This window comes from Augochlora pura, chromosome 10, assembly GCF_028453695.1.
Source record: "Augochlora pura isolate Apur16 chromosome 10, APUR_v2.2.1, whole genome shotgun sequence".
NCBI classification, from domain to species: Eukaryota; Metazoa; Arthropoda; class Insecta; order Hymenoptera; family Halictidae; genus Augochlora; species Augochlora pura.
Window position 1 is genome coordinate 28,581,903 of NC_135781.1, and position 22,185 is coordinate 28,604,087.

Here is a 22,185-nt window from a genome sequence, read left to right on the forward strand (position 1 = left end):
AAATCCGCAGTGTACGTAGAGGAACATTAACGTTTCTTTGATCTTAATGTCTAGTTCTTCGGCACGTCTGACTACAGACGACACGTTCCACTGCAGGACGTTGTCGAGCATGCAGTCCATTGTTGGCGCCGAATTGACTCTTGGCAATGCGAGACACGTTTTATGATACTCTTTAATGATTGCGCAGAAGATTACACTGTAAATTTACCGGGGAACCCGTGCTTTTCTGTTACCAGTTGAGACAATTCATTTTATAAACAGCGACTATACTAAAAATTCTTACGCACTTATAGAATATTATGTTTCTTTCATTTTGCCGGAAGATATGGCCTAAATTCTTGTAGAGGATTTTACGAATCTTATTCTCGAGTTACAGCAAAATTAAATAAAAATTGTGTTTCATTATAAATATAAAAATAAATATTATTCTATTATATATATTGTTCAAATAATACAGCAGTTGGAAGCCATTTCGATTGCCAACCACCTAAATCGTTATATAAAATTAAAGTATTTCGTTCAAACAAATTAAAATGAAGGAGTCAAATTGCATCAGTCACGTTTTCAACATTTTTATGTTTCACGGATTCTAATAAAATTAAAACGTTGTAACGAATTGGCATAGAAATTAAATTCTAAATCTGCTTAAATAATTCCCTCACCCACGTACAGGTGTCATGGCAATGAAAGCGATGAACGATATTCATAAACGATACATGTGCGATATAATAAACGCGCTTCAACGTTGAATAATTGTGTTTTCAAGCGACGATATGATCCTGACGTGTACGTTATACTTGAGAAAGAGACTGAAGTTGCTGAAACACTTTATTGCACGCGACGCAGGACAAACTGTAGCTAATTTCTTTGGGCGATCAGTTCTCCGAGAGAACAGCTAAACGAATACCGGTCGAGTGGCTCCGACGAAAGAGCCCCGAGCGTCCAGCACGATTGTCAACGGCGTTAGCGTAAACGCGGCGGCGAGGCCGTGTCGCCGGGGAAAGAAGAAGTTCTCGGCGAGTCGAGTCCCCCATTATGTTCCTCGCTACAAAGGAACCATTTCCGCGAAACTTGGACTCTCTCTCTCGAGACGCTTTTCGCTTTCGTCGCTTAATCGTCTTTCAGCGATCTTGCGTCCGAGCGAAAAGAGACCGCTTCCGGTTCCAGGTACCAGGTAGAAACGAATACCGAACAGAGAGAAAACAAATGTGTGAGAAAGCGAGAGTGAGACAGTGAGAGAGAGAGTGTGTGTGTGTGTGTGTGTGTGTGTGTGTGTGTGTGTGCGTGCGTGCGTGCGCGCGTGTAAGAAAGCGAAAGAATGAGAGAGAGAAAAAGGGCTAAAGCAGAGCACGGTTTGTAGAGAAGAATGTTGCCTGTATACTTTCTATCGCTTCTTAAGATTCTTCTTCTGTTTCTTCTTCTTCTTCTTCTTCTACTTCTTCTTCTAGAGGGAATGTCATTTGTTTACATGTGCGAACGATTTGTAGCAGCTTCCGCTTGTTCTACGTGCTTTGTGCACCTGGAGAAGAAGTTCGCTCACATGTTCTCTATCTCTATGTTCCTTTATCTCTTTATCTTTGTCTTTCTTTTTCTTTTTGTTCTTTTACTTGCGACGAGACGCACGAGCGCGCGCGCGTACGTGTACTCGCTCCCTCTCGACCATTATTAATTAGCCTCCGTTAAGAGAGATCGATTAGCACGCCACGAAACGAACCGTCGCGGCACGTCTCTCGAACACTCGAAGCTCCGCGGAGCGTGAGAAAAGCGATCGGGAATCGCGGCGGGGGGAAAAAAAGAAAAAGGTTCGATCTACGGCGGAGAACAAGAGGGTCGAGAGGCGGGGAGGGCGCGGAGAAACGCGGCGGGTCTGCCGGTTGACTCGCGGGACGATCTTTTCAACGAGTCAACGTCGTCGTTTCAGGACCCACCTTGGAACCACCGTTGCCCAGACGAAAGAAATGCCCGGAGCTCGCGTACAAGACGCACGAGTTCATCACGGCGGCCGATGGGGGTGGCATCGATGCCGTCGATTCGAACGTCGTAGCTGACAAAGTCCGGGTACGTGTGAACAGACCACGAACTACTCCAAGACGGTTCGAAATAATTATTGTCTGTTGAGCTAAAATCGTTTCTCTTTACAATGTAACTGGGACAGAATTGATAACTGCAACGTGAACCAGTCAAATAAATGACATACAGATGAAACGAGAACAATCAAATGTCGAAGCAATCCGAAAAATAGTTATACACATATAATATAAGAGTAGTCTAATTTTGTCCAGCATCTAAGTTGTGTCACTTTCTATCTTAGGAAGAAAAATACTTACAGTGTTATCGACGGCACTCATTGGCCAAGACCCGCGAATCAGGTCCAATCTAGCTACCTATTTCTAGTTTATTCACCGAGTAACCGAGTTTCTTTCTGCAGGAAGTGACAGCGCAGTCGGCCCTGCCGCCAAGTCAGCTGAGCAAAGCGATATCACGGATCAGCACCGAGTATCGGTTGCAGTTCGCCTGGCCTAGACGACCCCAGCTGACAAATGGGGAGATTGTGGCACCGGGAGTCGCTGCCGCAGGGGGAGCAGCAAGCACGACAGGACCACCCAGGAAGTCCCTCAGCATGGGGGCACTGAAACAGGGTATCGCGCCGACGGGGCCTGCTCCAGTTCACAAGAAACGTCCTGGGGATGTCGATCACAAGCGTGATGGTACGCCATCTATGCCATGTTCTCGGAAAATTAACACTAAACCACCGTAGTCAAACAACTGGTTTATTATTTTACTATTACTGAAAATATAGAGACATTTATAGCAAAAGTGATTAACTGTAAGAATTTAATAATTCCAACAATAATTTGTAGAAATTATTCAAAGGAGAAATATATCATTATTTAATTTCTGTTTCTTACAATCGGTTAAAACAACTTTTATTTTGTATTTTAAGACCCGCAGTTTATTTGTTACACATCGTTACTATCAAGAAATAAAGATGATCTTCAGACGTTCGAAATTTCCAAATCTATATTCACATAGATTGCACCTTGTTTCTTCTTTCTTTAGTCCAATCAGAAGTTGTAACACTCAGTTTGAAACATTCTATATTGTACAACCAGCTGTCCTAGGACTTCTTTTTTATATTATACAATGTTTCGCAGGGGTGCAGGCATCGGAGCTGGAGCCTCTGGTCGGTGGCACCGGGATGGACATCATCGATGGCGTGGTGCCAGAGGGCGACGAGCGCGAAGAGGAGATGCCGGATTTGAAAATAGCTTTCAGGTCAGAGAATCAAGACGCCCCATAAACACAGTTTTAACATAGAACACCGTGCGTAGCCTAGTTAGAACACCGCGTTCGGAAGGGAAGAACGAAAAAAGCACCTACGACTGATCCTACATAGAAATGAAATCGGTGTGAAGCCGCGTCGAAACATGAACCGCCGATTCTGTATACACTTTGTCAGCATCCGCAACCACAAAACTGATTCTTTGCAGGGGTAAAAAATCAGGTAGAACCGTAAGGATAGCAGACGATAAAGGAACGAGCAAACCGCAAGAAAAACCGTTCCCCACCTCGGAGGTGATCGAGCTTAGGCGACTCGCTGATGAGTACAAGGTAAATCCGATCACGGGATCGAGAGACGCGATACGTCGCGATTCTTCCGACTCGCTGGATATATCTGTACTTTCCTCCGTTCTTTTTTTTTTCCATCCCCCTATTCTAATTCTCTCTCTGTGTGTGTACTCGTTGTCTGTTTTTACTCCTTCGAACTACGTCACGCCGGAACTCTTTTCACGGACTGTACAAAAGCGGCCGTTTAGACACGTGGATTCAGCGGACATTGACGTTTCTGATCGGTTTTGTCGATTGTCGAGGTATTTTCAGATCCTTGTTTAAAAAACAGTACATGTTACATACTTGTTCCACAGAATTTATTTAACTGAATATTCCGTTGCGAGAAGTTAATCCTTGTGTAAATATTTAAGTACCCGTTTCCAACTTCACAATAATATAATAAAACAACTGAACTCCAGCAACACGTGATACAAAATTAATAAAAACACAAGGATGCAAGTTGTTATAAAATAAATAAAGATGCCTCGACATAGCCAGAGATCAGTATTAAAAAATCAGAAGCGTCGGTTCTCGTTGAGTCTGCACATTCGAAATTCTTCACACGCAAAAACACACAAAATCGTTTCGAGATTCGAAGCTGGTTGTTTGCATGCGTTCGTTCACGGTTCATCGGCAGTTATCGATCACTGTACATACTCATCCGAAATCGAATCATCCGCTAAAACACCTAATCAGTCTCACACGGATTCGTTCACGATTGTCCAAAGAGGTTCGTGAGCAAAATCGGAGGATCTCCACGATTCGACAAGTGCATGAATAGCTCCCCTACTCTCCGATGAAAGTGTGGTTTGTGTCATCCAAAGCATGCTCTCTGTGGCTACCAACCAATAGTGTGTGCGTTGTTAGTGTCGCGAGTTTAGATTAGACGGTGCGTGCGAAAGCAACAGAATGACTCGTTCTGATTTGTACATTAGCATCGCGACTGGGGTTGCGGTCTGGCAGCCGAGGACGAAGCTTCACTGTGGAAACGAGTCTCCAGTAACCACGCTCTCAACGCGCTGTCCCTTGCCAGGCCAGTACACTATACTCAACTCCGTCAATGTTTCGTGTCACACTGTCGATCTTAGTCAGAGATGCTCCCTGTACCACAGTGTTTCATTTCATTAACTGTTATAGACTATAGAATAGAATAATTTCACCCCTTTCCCCTTAGGATTGATTCAAAATTATTGACTGGTCTTTGATTCTACAATTTGTGCAATGCAACTGTCTGCATCGATTTCAAGGCATTAATATTTGCAAGTTTTAATAAGTTGGAAATAACGCTTCAATGTGTGTAGTTTCTATCGATCATTTCAATTGTGTGTTCCATCAATCCATATTCGTCATAAATCCACAAAATTTACACTCTAGATTAATAATCAAACAAAGATATTTCGACTGCGTTGATTTGTTCGTCCACGTTGCACGTCGTTATTAAGACATTTAAAAAGTCAACGACTCTTTAACTATGTTTAAAGAGGCATGATATAAGTGTCCTTCTTCTTCTCTGAACAATTGTAATCAGTAAAAAAGAGTATAGCGATTTTCTGAAATTCTCTGAATGTGTCTATCTTTTTTGCATCTAGTCATTGTTGTCATAGACGTGTAAAATCCGCAGTCCACGACAGAGTCGCTGGTGAGTAATTGTCATCCCCGAGGCTTGCCAGTTAATGATTTTTAATTGATCCGCAAACGAGGACCCGTTAGTTGGAAACAGCACGTTATGCCATAATCGAGATGGCCGATCACTTTCGAAAACGGTGTCTGCGGGAGTGGATGCAGCCGGCTGCAGTACGACATGTTGCCCGACAATGCGCAGCTGTAACTACTTCGGGCTGGTACCCCGCAGGCAACAAAGTTATGCCCGTTTCTCGAGGAGTTTCGAAACTAGATACGCGCGCCGGTATTTACTCTCTAATATTACTGTCGCGTGCATTTATGATTAGTGTACAGTTAGGCTACCGGTTCGGCGGCGTGTTCGACGTCGCCGAAATTAACATGAGCCTGCGCAAGGGCGCTGGTAACTATGGCTGACTTGGTATAGATTCGTTCTACTCGAACCGTTTTGCCGTCCCATGTTATATTATATTCACGAGCGTTTATAATTGTAGCGTCGGTCACGGGAACGTCGTTAGAATTAACATTGACTCACGCGTTGCGGGAGCAATTTTCGTAGCTGACTATGCGCGGTCTTGTGCTACTTCAAATGTTTACTCGTTAACGTGTTACATCTACGCGGTTTTCGTGATTAATGCACGGTGATCTATCGAGACGCGACGGGATTAAACGAGCTGTGGCGAAAATGGTCACGACGTCTGGCCACGTACGCGATCATTCTACTCGAGTATCACGTGATTGAAAATTGATGCATATTTATAATCACGGTTACAGAAGTTCAACGTCGATAAATTAACGCGGGGCTTACGGTGGACAGGAAAGCCAGGCCTGACTATGTACAGGCTCATTCTACTCGACACATTTACTCTCTAATATTATATTCATGAATATTTATAATTAATGTGCTGTCAGTTACCAAAGCTTGACGCAGGCGGAATTAACATGTGCTCGCGCAATGCGGGAATAATATGCTGTCTGACTAGACGCAGTTCCGTTCTACTTAAACCTGCTACGTCCAACCTAATATCACATTGATGCATATTTATAACTAAGTTATAAATGTCGACGAAGTTATCGTCGGTCTGACTAATTACGGTTTCATTCCACTTGAAACTACTTTTATAATGAATGTACGGTCAATTATGTTCAACTTGGTCGAAATTATCGTGGATTTAAATGCAACAGTCGCGTCTGACTAGTTAGGGGTTCATTCTACTAAAAGGCTGTCGCTTTCCAATGTAACCTTGGAACAGTAGCAGCTGATCCGACAAGCTGCAATCTCATTCTATATGGAAGATCTGCATTCTAATTTTACTACAATATAGTAGAACCTTTGTCTGACCTACATCTGTCCCATTCTACTTAAAACGTCGACTTTCCAATTTTCACTGTCAAACAGAAATAGCGATGCCTGACCAGTTGCGGTCTCATTCTCTTTAAAACATTTACCTTTCAATATTACTCTGGAACAGAAAAAACGCGTCTAACAAACTGCTGTATCATTCTACTTAAAACATGTACTTTCCAATTTACCGCGAAGATAGAAGTGACAATGACTGGCAGGTAACATTCTCATCCCATTTGAAACATTTACTTCTCGATCGTTCTCCGACAGAAAGCTACCGATGCCTGACTAATTGCATTATCATTCTACTGGAGATCCATTGGCTTTCTACTAACTACAGCACACATTGGCAAACAAGTACTAATCGCTAGAAAAATATTATGCAAAGCAAAATAAATGCTGAGTACATGCAGTTTCATTCTACTCGAGGCAAACATCAAATACAATACAGACGTGCGTTTTAGGTAATTTTTACACGGGCTAGGTAATCAACGAACAGGATCAATGATACCTCCGACGTGTTGTCCATCGTGTTTCTAGCTATTTCCGGAGGCTAACAAGGGAATCGTTTCGAACCTTCACACAGGTTTTTGTCGTAGCTGCGTTTTATTTCTTCCACGCGGTTTCGCATATGGGCCGCATCGGAGAGCCGCGGTGACGAGTGATTGCATGTTTAGGTCGGTGACGAAGGAGGAGAAGGAAAAGGAGAACACGAGAAAGGTTGCGCCAGTTTCCGCGGCGATGACCATGCCTCCAGCTGGTCGACCGTCATCGGTGCAGGCTAGACCCATGCATGGAATATTGCAGGACGATACGAAAGCGGTACGGCATATTCGCAAATTAAATCTTATAATATCCGACGCGGTAATTTCAACGCAAACAACGCGATAACATAATTGAGTAGAACTCAATTACTTGTCCGAATTATTTCCATAATATCCGTCAATTTTCCTTTCGTACCGAATGAATAACAAGCATGTTTAACAATTCGTCCATTAACGATCGAATCTCGTATTTGATCGTTAATTGTAAATTATAATCATAGATTAAGTATCTCACAATGTCTAATCGAATTTATTTAGCGTACCAATCGGTAAATCATTATTTTCAGCTATTTATTATTAAATATACGTGTTTCAAAGTGAAGATAATGCATTACTAATTGGTACACCCTACGTGAAGCTAACCAAGTGACTAACTCTCTATAGAAACATTGCGTGACTCTATAGGTCATCGATCTTTCGCAGGACACCGAAAGAGCTATAGCTCGCGCAAGAAAGGATTTCTTGATCCGCCATCATTTGGATCGTACGACCGGTGCGGGTGAGTAAACGAACGAACTGACTATTTACTAAGAAGATAATTAGAGTACGTGATAGACCGTGTAGCACTGATAGGAACATTAAAAGACTCGACCCATGTTCGACAGGAGATGGGGCACTGCTTCCCTCTCCCACGAGAGAGAAACTGGAGCCCGTGATACCACGACGTCGCGAGGATACGAAAGAACATCGCGAAGAGGTTCAGCCTAAGACGAAGTCCAGCCCGAAGAACAGTCCCAGAACTGGTCGTTCCCAGAGTCTTGGCCCGACTGTAACCGAGCGTAGATCACCTAAACGCCAACCACCACGTGCACCGTCTGTCACCAAGGACGCGAAGGTAAAGTCATTTCTGTGACGCCTGCAATTGCCTCGGAAAGTGCCAGTCAAATAATCGCGATTCGACTGAGAATTACAATCATAAATTGCACAGTTTGCATAACTATTCATAGACTTCGACTCAAACTTTCTAGATTCTTCAAGTATTCCGGTAAAAGTACCTATTACGTAACGCTTTTCAACGGGTATAAGACTATCATTGATTTTCTTAAAATTGAAACGCGGTACCGTTGAATATTTAAACGGTGTTTCATAATAGGTACGTTTACCTTGTTGTGGAACACGTAGATGAATTACACAGTGCAACAGATGATAAATTGACATTCTCAAACACGATCAATAACTGGATTTCGGATTTCTATGCAAAATAAGAATTGTAAAAACATTAAAATAACGTAAACAAGTTAAGAATAACGTAACGATATCTCTGAATTTGTCAAATGTTTTGGTGTTTTGCATTCCATCGGCTAATTCTTGTGATAAATGCATAAAATCCGAGTCCAGTGATAAGGCATAAGAACAGTATTTGATTGTACAACTTGCTTTCCAAGGCAACTGTAATTTACTATGAAAGCTGAACCGTTCCCATAAACCGTATCACGGACCGATAAACCGTTCACTGGATCGAATTCCCGCAGGAGAAAGAGAAAGAGCCGAAGGATAAAGAAAAGGATCAAAGGGAGAAGATCGGTGAGCCTGAAAGGCATCCACGACCGAGTAAGTAGCCCCTAACGAGCATCGTCGACATCCCCGTTATTCGACATCCCTCTGTCTCGATAACAGTCGATTATTATTATATCTTAGTAATCCAAGAGATCGTAAACCTAAAAAAACCCTGATCGATTGGCGCTCGTAATCCGCCACGAAACAGATCCCCGTTTGCATTTTCGTGCATCGTCGATTGGACAGTTGATTAATTCTTGATTAACCGTAATTTCCGTTCGTTACGTTGTACTTTATTTTTCTTTCTTTGTATAAAAGTCTCGTGTAAATATGTATCTATGCGATTATTATTGGACTGCTCTGTTTGCTCTTGTGGGCCTCGAAAGCCGAACGTGTTCTACCTACTTTTTGACTGTCACCAAAACCTTGTTCGGAACGTGTGTCGCGTGAGACATTCACCGCTTCTAAAGAGTTCATAGAGCCACGGTAATTCTGTTTCTGATTCTTTGAGCGGTGCGTGTGTCCCGGACGTATAATTGCCAAAACTCGTCGTTGACCTTGGAACCCCCGAGGAGCCTGCCCATCGAATCCTGAACTCTGCGATGACAACTCTTTAAACAATCATCTGTCGTTCTCTCCGCCAAATGATAAAACTGCTTCGCGAGCCAGAGTTTGATGCGCGGACGATAAATAATTGTTTAAGATGTTCTAATCGCTGTCAAAATTATTGAACCAAGTACGCCGTATAATAGACCAATGAAATGCCGAGTTCCACGAACTTGGTCCTCGTGAGTTCCAGGGCCTTATTGTACTATCTTTATTTTCGTAATATTTTGTTTCTTAGGCAGATGCATGATACTCATGTTTATTGATCGTACCTATCTCTCTGTCTCTGCCAGTCTAGTAACCAGTAGCTCTATTGTTTGGCCGTACAGAAAGTTTTTTGCGACATGTTGTTCCCCCATTCCCGAACGGCCTCCGTGAGATCGCGATAGTAGCATAGTTGACGGACACGATTCGCCAAGTCCGACGAGGATCGTGCCGGACGTCGGACAACGTCCGCGGCGAGCAATCTTGTCGGGCTCCCATTTAGCTCTAGGTGTCTTTACGAACGCCAACCATACCCGAGACGTGAACCCGTTTCATCTTCGACCTTCCGATTACCATCACCTGTCTGTCTCTCTCTATCTCTCTTTCTTTCTCTCTCTGTCTCTCTTTCTCTCATGTTGCGACGATCTTCCGGCTCGTGAAAATCACGCGAGCGCTCGCATCACGATTCACGCTACCTCTAATCACGAACCGTCGTCATCTCTCATCATCGACATTCTACTCATCTTCATCATCGTTCCATCATCAAGTCTTCTCTCTCTCTCTTTTTCTCTCTCTCTCTATCTGATCACGATCGGTCGGTTGCCATCATCCTCGTCATCGAATGATCACTCTCCCCGCAGACTCGAAGTCAGTAGGCGAACCGAGATAGACACACCCCGGACCAGCAAGTCCCGTCTCTATCGACAATTAAGGGGTCTACCTACTTTCGGGGGGGTAGGGCGAAATCGAATTTCCTTTTATTCTCAGCGATGGACTCCCACGACGTTCACTGGGCTTTTGTTACAGCAGGGTGGAAGTAACGGGAATGGGTCAGGATGTCTGACTTTTATGCTAGACTGTACCCGCCCTGGGGAATGACGCCGAAAAATTGCATTCGGACTGATCAAAGGGGTTTCGGATTATCGGGAAAACGTGGAGAGACGTTCTATTTCGTGTGTACACTGCCAGCTGAAATTTAGCTATTGCCTGTTCCAGTAGTTGTGGGAAATCACTGGAACTACCGCTTAGTTCGAAACGATGGACTACTAAATACGTTGGTATAAATTAATGGATACTTCGTGAAATAGGTTCCATCGTTTAATGAATGTATTTCATGATATGATTTCAAGATTATGTTATTTCAGCTGGTAGAGTACACATCATTTTCAGATTTGCAAATAATCCACTAATTTCCGTCATATTTCCCATCATTTTCAAAGGAGCTGTTAACCTTGCCAGGACGGGCCTCTGTTAAGGAAGTTCTTGCCTTTTTCAGTCTCACCTTTTTCAATTTAATAAGGAATCATTTACGCCTTTTATTCACTGTAGTTTCAGATCTTAACACTATTATTTTATATTGAATATAATATAAACTTAGAAAGAAGTGTATCTATTTAAGTACGATATAACAGTTTAATTCTGCTTTTGAAGATTTCCCAGAAACGTTGATAAAGACTTCCTGATTAACGGTTTTACAATATTTTACTCAACTATCGATTAAATTGTTTTGATTTCTATTTAAACAAATTAAAGTTTAGTCTGAACGATATTTTCTATTGTCGTCTAACATTAATAGTATCATTGCCAAATACTGAAGTTACTAAATACAATGTGCCCGTCCTGATCCGGACTAGCATTCAATCAACCTACTCTAATTCCCATCGTAACACTAATCTTTCTACGATACCGTGCAGAATCGACAAGTTCGGCAGAAGAACTTGTTTCTGATTTTCCTGACAGACTTTAACGATTAAACGGCTACAACTTTTGCTGCGTATACCTTTCTCATGAAGCAAAATAGCCGTATTCGAAAATAGCATTCCACAACAAAAGGAATAACGACTACTAAAAAATCAAAGATGAGAGAAATCAAACGGAACAAACTTGTAATTTCTACACGGTACGATCAAATTCTGAGAAGTTGGCAGTCGTACGCAGTTCCCTCAAATTCAATAGAACGATCTACGAAACAAGTTTATTCAAATACAGTGTCAGCTAATCAAATTCCTGTTTCCCCTATAACGTCTCGACTGCCAGTTTCCAGTAGAATCAGCCGAGAAATCTTCATGAAATGCCTGAAAGTGCATGCGGCGAAAGCGTCACGAAATCTCGACAAAGTCCAGTTTCATGTTCCAAGCCGCAGATAACGGGTAGAAACGGGTGAAAGTAGGAAGACCCCTTGAAATCGGACAGTTAGTTCTCCGACTCGCGAGACCAGAAACAAAAAAAAGCAATACCAACCGCGACGATCGTCGATCACCGGTACGAGATCAGATTGATCAGGAGTGGCAGCGGGTGTTTCAGTCACGGGCCCTGGCCGCGTGCGTTGGAGCATACGGGAACCCTCGACGATTTCCTCGACGGGTCCGTCGACCAGCGTGCCGCCATTACCGCCACCACCCTCGGGCCCAGGGCCTACTCCGTTCCACAGGAGGCCCCCGCAGGTCCATCGGAAATGTACGTTCTCTGTACCACGTGCCAGCTGCCCGCTAGCCCAACTCTCTATCTCTCTTTCTTTCTCTCTTTCTCTCTCTCTCTCTCTCTCTCTCTCTCTCTCTCTCTCTCACGTAACTCGGTTCTCTACCAACCCACCCAACCTCAAACAACCCTTTTACTATATCCTGCATACCTATACCCACCAAAATCCCTGTCTAATAACCCGATAACGCCTCTTCTACGACTCTTTGACCCCTAAACAGTCTAACACGTTGACCGAATCATCGTGAATGTATCAGTTTGTCCAATGGTGTCCGTGCGGTTTCCTAGAGGCTGTGCGATTCGCTTCCTTCAGGCACGTTGCGATCTGCGGTGGCTGGGTCACTGGGGACCTCTACTAGACGCTGTGTATAAAGGTTTTGGAGTAGCTTGGGTGGAAGTCCATTTCGTAATCATTTGCATTGTTTTTGTATATTGTGATGTAAATACCTTAATTAAATTATTGCTTGTCCAGTGAAAAATTCCACTTTGCATATTATTATAAACAGTATTGTTAAGATTTCATTTTTAAGTCAAACTATTACCAAGTTAGATCTATTGTGTATTTTTGATAATTAAGGATTAGAATATTACTAATCTTTACACGATTTTATTTCACGTAAATGTAATTGTCTTCTGGACAATTTACAATTTCTTAAACAATTTTTGTGACTTTATGTGCATGACTTCTGGGAATCCAGTGACCAGTCATGATCAAGCTGATTCATACAAGACTTTAAAAAGTCGTTGCAATAAGTCGTTGGGTTAATGAAATTGTTCAATTTGTAATGTACAGTCGGGTTCCCACGATAGAACGAAAACAGCACGAACACATTGGTCAAAGCTACGATTCTCACCCCGTTTACTTGGTTCTGTTTCTTTCAGTTTCTACCCGAACTCTGACTTGCTCATCCCTTACGGTCGCGAAATTGTCAGAGGGTTGAACCGCCCATCGCGTTCTCGGTCCCGAAGCGAAAGAAACGTTCCTCCCTCTTCGTTGAAAGACTCGTGAGTCGATGAATTAGGCATTGTACTAAACGAACAGGCACGCAGACTCGTGCCTCGATTGCTCCGGATCAAATCCATGGTCCGCGCAGCCGGATGAAATCAAAATTTCAATAACTCAACCTAAATCGCGGTCAATGTTCTTCTGAAATACAATTAACCCCTTCAAGAATAAACCTCGACGAACATAATCCATTGAATTATTATTTAAACGACTTGAGCTAACAGAAATCGAACGAAGTGGCACATTTTCCAGGTTAAATTTTAATATCGAACTAAGATTAGATTTATACTAAAACGTGTTATATTTCTTGAGGGGGTTGAAATGATTCTTGGACAGAAAAGTCTCGCGGGAAATTTCGTTTCTGGAGGAATCGATGTTTGGCCAGAGAGCGTCGCAATGGAATAAGTCACACAATTCGACTCTCGTCGATCCCGATACGGTCACGCAAAAGATCGCGATAATGAGAAGGGAACCTAGATGTTCGAACGCGGGCGCGATTCCGCGCGGGTTCGATTACTTCGGGAGACCCTTCAGCCCTCGATGACCTCTCCAAATAAGAATGAACCTCGCCGAAGCGGCGCAGCCTTGCTTAAAATGTTTGACAATCGCGCGGACCGCTGAAAATCGAAGGACTGCAACCTCTTCGTGTGGCCTTTCGCATTCGGGCAAGCCAGGAGACGGGCGTATCGGCTCGACTCTTCTGACGTACGAAATTCGGATCGTTCGAACTTTTTATACAGCAGAGGGAACAGTAGAGTAGCGATTGTTATAAATGGCCTGCGTATTCCTTTGTGTTGCATCTTTCTGTAGTGTTGCAATCGATCGTATATTTCTGAATGATTTAGTATTTCGAGAGGAAACGAAGTAGGTTGAATGAGAAGTAAGGAATTTGCAAGATGCTTGGTGAACGGTGATCAGTCTTAAAACAATGATTTCTGTGGTATATTAGAAGAACGGCCCTCCTTTCCTACAACAATTAAAGAACTGAGCTATTCGTTGTCTATTAAAATGTTTATGAATTGTTTCTCGATATGCCAACGCCGAAGGCCAATCGCTTCTAATTCGTTGGAAGTATCCATTTCGTTTTTTCCTCTCTGTCGGGGTCGGATCAAGTTCCAAAAAACCTCCGCGGATCGGTTTCAAGAGAGACATAGTGGGCGGACAGAAATAGCAAGCTCGTCAACTATTCTCGGACGACCGCGAGGGATCTTTTTCACAGGCCGAGACGATCCTCTTCAAACGATGAAAGGAGAAGGTCTCGGGGCCGTGTTATGTGCGTGTCGGCTGAAATTCAGTTTTCATTCCGTTCCTCAACGGCTCCTTTATTCGGTGGTTTAATTTTAGGAGCTCGACGAAGCGTAAACTAGTCGAGCGACGAGAACTCTATCGGTTTAGGGGCTGGTTCTGACCGTGTTTAACCCTCGAATGGCGGACGTCAGTGTACCGGCGAATGCAGGGTCCGTTCGGATCCAGAGTAGCGATCCCACAATCATGTCTGATCTACTTTCTCTGGAATTGTTTCTCTCGGGCAACTTGTACAGCGGCGTGCAACTGTTTCCAGTTTAACGAACCGTTTCTGTTGGCCGGTGCAATAGGAAAGCGACCGAAGTGGTAACTTTGTCGAACGTATACATTGAAATGCAGCATTATCAATGGTAGTATTTGGTATAAAATTTTCTTCTAGATCTCGCCCTTCCAATTCTCTTCTCATTCTTCTTCTCAAAGACTATTTGTAATTTACTTTGTGCCTTCATTTACTTTAACTCCTTGCACTGTAACAACGGGTCAGACTCGTGAAGATTTTACACACATTCTACTAAATATTTATTTCTTTAATTTTAAATCGATACAAACATTTGGCTCTTCTATCGTCAGAATCTAAGAGCGATAATAACAAAAGAGGATATAAACAAAAATTGACCCGTTTCATGAGGGAAATTTTTGTGAAGGAAATTAAAGTACAGAATTCTTGGAGAAGAAAAATATTTTTAGCATTAACAGTGGAATTCGATGATTATATTTCTGAATTGGAGTCAATTTATAAGTTCGTCCGAGAAAATATCCTCTCCTCTATCACGGGATACAATGTTGCACGACAGATAACTTTGGAAATCTTGGAACCGTTTCGACAGCCTTCGAGAACAGAACATGTAACAAGGTTCGGCCTACGATTTCGTACATGAACATCTGTTTGGAAACTGTTGCACGCCACAGCACAAGCCTGGACTCTATCGTAATATTGACTAAAGTCGTTCACACATACCGTAGCCTAGCCCGTTGACTATCTAGTATTACAGTAGCTTGATACGAGTTTCGACAGTTTGCATGCGGTAATTGATTGGTATTGGGATGCGTCGCACCAAGTACATGTCCGTTATGGTTATTATGATATGTTAGGTGCTCTGTAATTATGGTAATACGGTAGCGAAAGACGGGGTCTCTGCTAAATTGTCGTTGATTGACGGTACACAGACACGGGTCGGGAGGTACCCGGTATCCGCCGATCGAGGGTTAAGCGATCGGTGAATATGCAACCGGGCGTTGATCGAAAGCGCGAAAGTGGGCTCGCCGAGGAGGCGTCGTCTAGGACTGGTCACCGGAAACCAGGCTCGTCTCCACACGAGAGCGTGTCCGGTCGCATTTTAAGCAGGGCTGCCGGTCGAGGGTCAACGACAGCGTAAGTTCCCCCCCGCCCGATGGAGGGTGTTGGCCTTTATTCATCATTGTACTTTCTTGTCCGGTATGTTCTAGCCTTCCTCGCAACCACCGCTCCTCCCCATCGCCCTCTTCATCAAGCCAAACCCTCAACCACTACCACCACCACCGCCACCAACACCACCAACACCACCACCACCGCTAGTACCACTGTAAAACCCCCGGTAAAGCATTCAGTTCATACGAGTGTCCATCACCCACCTGCGTCGAGCGCTGCCGCTGCGGCCAGGCCGGACCGTGTTAAAGATATAAGCCGGTGCCAAGGTCCGAACGAAGCTCAGGCAAAAACGGCCCGCGACGAACCAGCTGCGGCTGCGGCCGCAGCCGCCGCCGCCGATCCATCCAAATCATCCTCCGATAGTCGATACGCGTCAAACCAAGCCGCTACCGCCGTCCAACCTAGTAAGTAGCATGCTATCTGCCGTTCGGCCTGTTGCTAATTTGTTTCGCTCGAACGTGCAACAATCTTTTACGCTTTTCGTGTTCGTTGTTGTGTATATATATCACTCTATATACATCTCTCTCGCTCTCTCTCTCTCTTTCTATCTGTCTCTACCTCGCTCTATTCCCCTCTGTCTACCTATCTATATCTCTGTCTCTGTACTTCTCTGTGTATCTGTCTCTGTCGAGAGGTCGTCCCAGCAGCACGGCTTTTCAGTCTCGTCCTGTCGAGTGTCCTTTGACAATCACACCACTCGAACTCCACCACTGCGTTTCCCAATCTGTGGTTCCGATACTCGAGAATGAAACTAGCTCTCTGGAAGTATTGATGTTTTGAGGATTGATTCTACAAGGCAATCGAGAATGCCTCGAATGTAAATCAATGTGTAATTATCTGAAGCAATAGACGTTCATGTCAATCGTGCATACACGAAAGCTCGAAGACGAATTAGGAGTAAGTACCCGGATACTAAATAATTTAAAGACCTAAGTGGCGTGCGCCTGCTGAAGAGCAGCCCGCCAAGCACCGCTGTCGAACGGTAGGTCTATTCGTCGATATCCAGTGGCGTGGGACGAAACCACTTTCGCCCGATTCTTTAACATGTCTACTACCAACGTCTCACGTACGAAATGTTCACGATTTAAATGTCGTCATACTGTAAAATTAATTTCGTGATTTTCACCGTCTATAACCATAGTGTACGTAGTATAATAATCGGGAATTTGAAAGCTTTCGTTTGCCAAATTATTTGTATATTCCAAGAAAAATACGCTGTGTTAATCCTTGAAATTTTTTATTCTCGTTTAGGTACCGTTCGCTATTATCGATTTAATAACTCGAAGTGTTCTTCTGAAAATGCCAATAAAACAAATAACAGAAGAGTGCGCACTTTTCAACAGAATCGTCAATACTTCATAAAAATAGATAGAACAATTAATCGGATTTAGAAATTCCAATGGAAATTCCTCAACAGCTGCAACTAATTGTAATGATCGAAACACTCACTGTAGTATGCAACACGCTCGACGTCTGTCAGCACAAAACCCCAAATGCACGAATGTAAGTGTGTCGTCCAACACTCCATGAAATCGTGACTAAACATACTGTTTGAATCGGGACTACCAAAAACACTTACATTGTCAACGAAAACCCCGGTTTCCGAGTAGCGAGTTTGAGAAACGCTATTCCCACGGGATCAATTCTTCGATCTCACTATCCCCCGGTAACCGTTTGATACTTATTTCACGGAGGAAGCGCCAGATGAAGATAGAAGAAGCTCTCCCCCTGGTTTCACTTATCCGTGGATCACGATCCCGGCGATATTCTATAATATAATAAACGATCTAGCGCGGTGTCTCTCGAACTAACAAGAGCGATCCTCGAAGCAGCAGCCCCGTCACGGAAATCTCTTAAAACCGTTCTCTCGAACCGGCTCACGTTTAATCTCGCCAGCTCGCATCATGAACGTGCTCTCCCCGGCGCCGTAGTGTAACGCTTTATTAATTTATCGCACGGCCCTCGAGAAAAGCTGTCTCGCTTCTGGGACGACCTAGAAGATCTCTCTCCGCATTGGTACTCGCTGTGTCGTCCAGTCTCGTTCTTTCAATCTCCTTACACTGTACATCGCCTCTGGCTACTTATCTCTCTCTTTCTCTCTCTCTCTCTCTCTCTCTCTCTCTCTCTCTTTCTTTCTCTCTCTCTTTTTCTTTCTCTCTTTCTCTCGCGCGCTCTCTTCTATCTTTCTTTCTCTTCCTCTCTTACTCCATACCTTTCAGAGCAACGAGGGTGACCCCCGGCGAGACGATCCGCGAAGATTCGCGTCCCCCACACATGTTTTCTCCTTCGCGAACTAGACCGGGACGGCTGCCCCGATCTTTCCCTGTTTCGTTAAGCTTCCGTCGAGTATACGCAAACCTGGAACCAAGTTGCGAAAACGGCAAAAGAGAAGTCGAACACAGGCGCGCTCGCTGGCTAGCGGTTGCGCCGGATCCTCTTTCCCCACGGTCCACACTTGTACAACCACGCGGACACATTTCACTGACACTGCCACTCGAAGCGAACAGCTATTAATTCGAGGGATTTAATTAGCCGAGAACGTTCGGTGCTGTTAGCCCGACGGATTCGCCAGACTTCGAACGGCGGGATCTCGGGGTATTGGGAAATTAACGCTGTGCTCTGACGATCCGCGCAGACTGCGAAACTCGGTGAACGTTTGTTAAACGAGAAACATGAAAAATTCGATTCCACTTTTGCGAACTCGTTGAAATCGGTAGAAGGAAATAATGAATTTGACTTGATATTTTCTCTGTTTGTCCTGCAAAGAATTTTGATCATAAAGATTCGCAGTCTCGTGATAGTAACGACACGTTCACTATCTCTGCGACAGAAACAATAGACAGTCTCTTTGCACTCCAGACTGCTGCTGCGGTTTATCGTGTGAAACTACTACCAATCGACACGTTTATTGCGGCGATTTACGAATTTCAAGAATACCGGATGGCTACGAAAGGGGTTAAAGCGTTTGTTTCACCGGTTACTAGTTCATTGTACAAGCAGTATCGGTTTCGACACAGAACAAACAAACTGATACTGATACATTTATGAAAGTCGTCCTCGAAACGCAACTCTCGTACAACCTCCGCAAACACGTTTCACACAGAGACTTCCGGCGCAGGTAAACAGTAATTAATTCGAGGGCTGTGCACGATCGATGAGTGAACAAGCCTTCGATCTAAAGTACCCGCAACGACTCACGAGATTCTTCTCTCTTCGTCTTTTTTTTGTCCGCAAAAAAACCTGTCGCGATCGATAAATCGTGTTCCTCCCCCCCCCCGCGGTAGAGAGAGAACAATGCATCCGGCGCGAACGTTTCGAAGCCCTTTTGTCAACCTGTTGCGCGACTCGCACCTCGAACATACCCATGCACACACACACGCACACGCACACATATAGACAGATACACCCACGCAGTACACACCTCCAACCGTTCGCCACACCTAACGATATCTAGTGTTTACTCTGTCTTCCGCCTTCACTTTGTGTCTCTCTCTATCTTTTCTCTCTGTGTGCGTGTGTGCGCGCGCGCGCTCGCTCGCTCGCGTCTCTCTGTGTAATATGTATACATATATTTATCTGTACGTGTGTCTCTCCTGCATTCTGAGTACGCTAGTGTACTTCTATCTGGAAAATGCTCTGTGTCCACTCTGTGTAGAAATCCTGGTAAACGTGGCTGGATGGTTTTCCGGTATTATATATATATATATATCTATATATATACCCGTATCTGCGCTCGATGACTCGATCGTTTTGACTAGTCACTACAATAGCTGCGACGATTTTTGGAGCGCTGACCGGTTGGTCAGCTGGGAAAATTTACTTTATTTTCTTGGGAGTGGTGGGCAGTTTTGAACGAGGACGGCACCGTCGCTCGGATAGCCAAGGGACAAGTGTTACGCACCGAGAGAACGTCCATACTTTTGCTGACATGATTCGTCCTAAATCTTCTACAGAGAGAGAGCAAGGATTGTTAAATAAAAGATCACTTTCTAAGAGTCTTATGTTCATAAAAATTGGAGTGCTGCGAAAGACGGCAATTGGTTTGATTAAATAAATAGAAGCTTTGGATATACTGAAACATTGATAAAAAGACTCTCTTCGTGTATTCTTATCATCCAAAGTTTTCCATCTTATAAATCCTCAGGAGTTTCACGTTCAATCTATCCGTTTCCTGTAGAAGATTTAAATGCAGGACGAGAATTATCATAATCCATGAACGCCTGAATAATTCGCCTGGTACCAGCGATAGAGGAAAATGCATCGGTTTTGCTTGAATCTTTAAAGCATATTATCCTTTGTCCTGGAAAACTGAGTTCTGTCGATTCCACCTCGATGGCATCCATAATACATAAGATCCTTGTTACAGAACTCGCAGTGTATTTCTGATGTTCTATTGTAATAATTAGACTGGGGATCTCTGTGCATTTATATCGGCAAAATGAAGAATTAACCGAGTTAACTCGAAACCACGTAGAACGTTGTACTACGTAAGCCGACTAGGGTTCCCTGTGAATTTATACAGGATGAAGAAGACAGAGCGAACTTGAAACCATGTAGAGCTGGTGCATTTGTTTCCACGTTCGAAAGCAGCCAGGATATTCAAGCGTTCTCTTCAAACGTCCCAACTTGCACAACTATCTAGATCAGTGTTTCTCAACGTAGAATATTTTAGGCAATTCTGAATATTTACAAAAGTTTAATTCTATTAAGTAAAATCTATAAAATTTATCCTACAATATTTGAAACTGTAAAATTGAAAGAAATGGCGTGACAGTGAAAGTGTTATTTCAGGACTTAATTTGCTGGGCGGAGTGCATCGAGATCATTGATGCGTCGATATCGACCAGAAAACGTTTAGAAACACTGACCCGGACAATCTGCACCGTCGATGTCGATCAAATGTGACCCAAGTTCCAACTCATATTATTTTGATATCGTCGTTCTTTGTGCTTGTGCAAAACATCGTGAGAACGTTCTTAAATGATCGGGAGGTGATGGTGGACGGTGCGTAACGCTCGGTAGCTAACGTCAGTTCAATAGAGGAAATAACAGTGAGAGGACTCGATGCATCGAGTGCATGCTTCCCTGGGGGGTGGGCGTCCAACTAGAACGGTGTATACCTCGTCGCTAAAAGCCTCGATTAAACGTTTCAGTGACCGCGGAGCCACAGGTGAACGGGGACGCGACCGCCGGAGATTCCAGCATCGCGTCGACACCGCCGTCGCAGACGCAACCGCTGTCCGCGACCGCGGCAAGCCCATGGATCGACGACGAGCCGGTGGTGAAAAGCCCCCCGGAGCCGACCAGGGTAAAGTCGCCCGAGCAAATGATCATGCGGTCCCCCGAGCCCGTAAACTGGACAGTGCCTCTGGACACCGGGAAAACGTTCACTGTCACCCAAAACGTCAGAGAAGGTACCAATCCTCATCCCCTGTTTGGATTGTTTCGAATTTTTCACGGGCTTTGAACATTTTGTAGCTTGCTCTCATTCTTCTAGTTTTACGACTCTCCATTCTTCAGAGAAGAACGTTTGCCATCAACGTTGCTTCAAAATTAAAACACAGTAGATTCTAGTTATTCAGGCTATGTGAGCAACTTTTGACCTGATTAAACAGTTGTCCAGAACTTTGCGATAAGATTCTGTTCTTCCAGTTTTACCGAAAAACCCTGCCTCGACTAATCGATATCTACTGTACACATACACGTCATTGGACGTGTCAATGAAACTGATTGAGAAGCACACATTTAGGATAACTTTGGTTTCGTTACCTTTTCCAGAACAAAAGATCCTGTAGAGGCACCTATAGGGTCTATGAAGTATCCGCCACTCTATTTGGTTCAGTTTACTTTCTCATAGGCAGTATTATAAGGGACAAAGACTTTTCTGAAGAGTTCTCTTGTTTCGCTTGCTGGAATGAAGTGTTCGGTCTCTTTGTTCGGTAGAACCCCTGACGCGTCCGCATAGCGAGGCAAAGTCATGGGCACCGTCTTCCCTGCCCTCGGCACCCCAGTCAGCTCCGCCGGAGCTCGCGGCTCAGCACAAGTCGCAGCACTCCCAGCACTCCGGGTACAAGTCGCCGGAGAGCGAAAGCATTTCCATCGGCAGCTTCAGCGGTCTGAACGGCCACAAGGACCTGGACTCCGAGCGAGACAGCCCGTTCCCCACGAGCACTCGGGGAACCAGCACACCTCCTCAGGTTGAAAAGGTAACTTGCATACTTCATCGAGGTTTCGAAGATCTCTTGTACCAAAACTCTAACTTGTATTACTCTGCTGAAAC

At 44.1% G+C, this 22,185-nt stretch overlaps 1 protein-coding gene across 15 annotated transcripts in view; it reads left to right on the forward strand.

Annotated features, from left to right (window-relative positions):
• LOC144475701 (uncharacterized) overlaps positions 1-22,185 on the forward strand; it is an 83,687-nt gene that overhangs the window by 51,639 nt on the left and 9,863 nt on the right. For 6 of the 15 annotated variants that reach the window (XR_013494907.1, XM_078191849.1, XM_078191859.1 and 3 more), the window contains exons 3-15: positions 1,922-2,058; positions 2,429-2,708; positions 3,156-3,276; positions 3,492-3,612; positions 4,548-4,645; positions 7,255-7,399; positions 7,807-7,900; positions 8,007-8,236; positions 8,874-8,952; positions 12,013-12,165; positions 15,944-16,309; positions 21,059-21,319; positions 21,849-22,111. Coding sequence is in view for 14 of the 15 variants with exons in the window: in XM_078191849.1 (XP_078047975.1) it covers positions 1,922-2,058; positions 2,429-2,708; positions 3,156-3,276; positions 3,492-3,612; positions 4,548-4,645; positions 7,255-7,399; positions 7,807-7,900; positions 8,007-8,236; positions 8,874-8,952; positions 12,013-12,165; positions 15,944-16,309; positions 21,059-21,319; positions 21,849-22,111 (2,348 nt within the window). In the remaining variant the exon portion in view is untranslated. The remainder of the gene's footprint in view (positions 1-1,921; positions 2,059-2,428; positions 2,709-3,155; positions 3,277-3,491; positions 3,613-4,547; positions 4,646-7,254; positions 7,400-7,806; positions 7,901-8,006; positions 8,237-8,873; positions 8,953-12,012; positions 12,166-15,943; positions 16,310-21,058; positions 21,320-21,848; positions 22,112-22,185) is intronic. The other 9 variants (XM_078191851.1, XM_078191863.1, XM_078191852.1 and 6 more) reach the window with 8 other exon arrangements.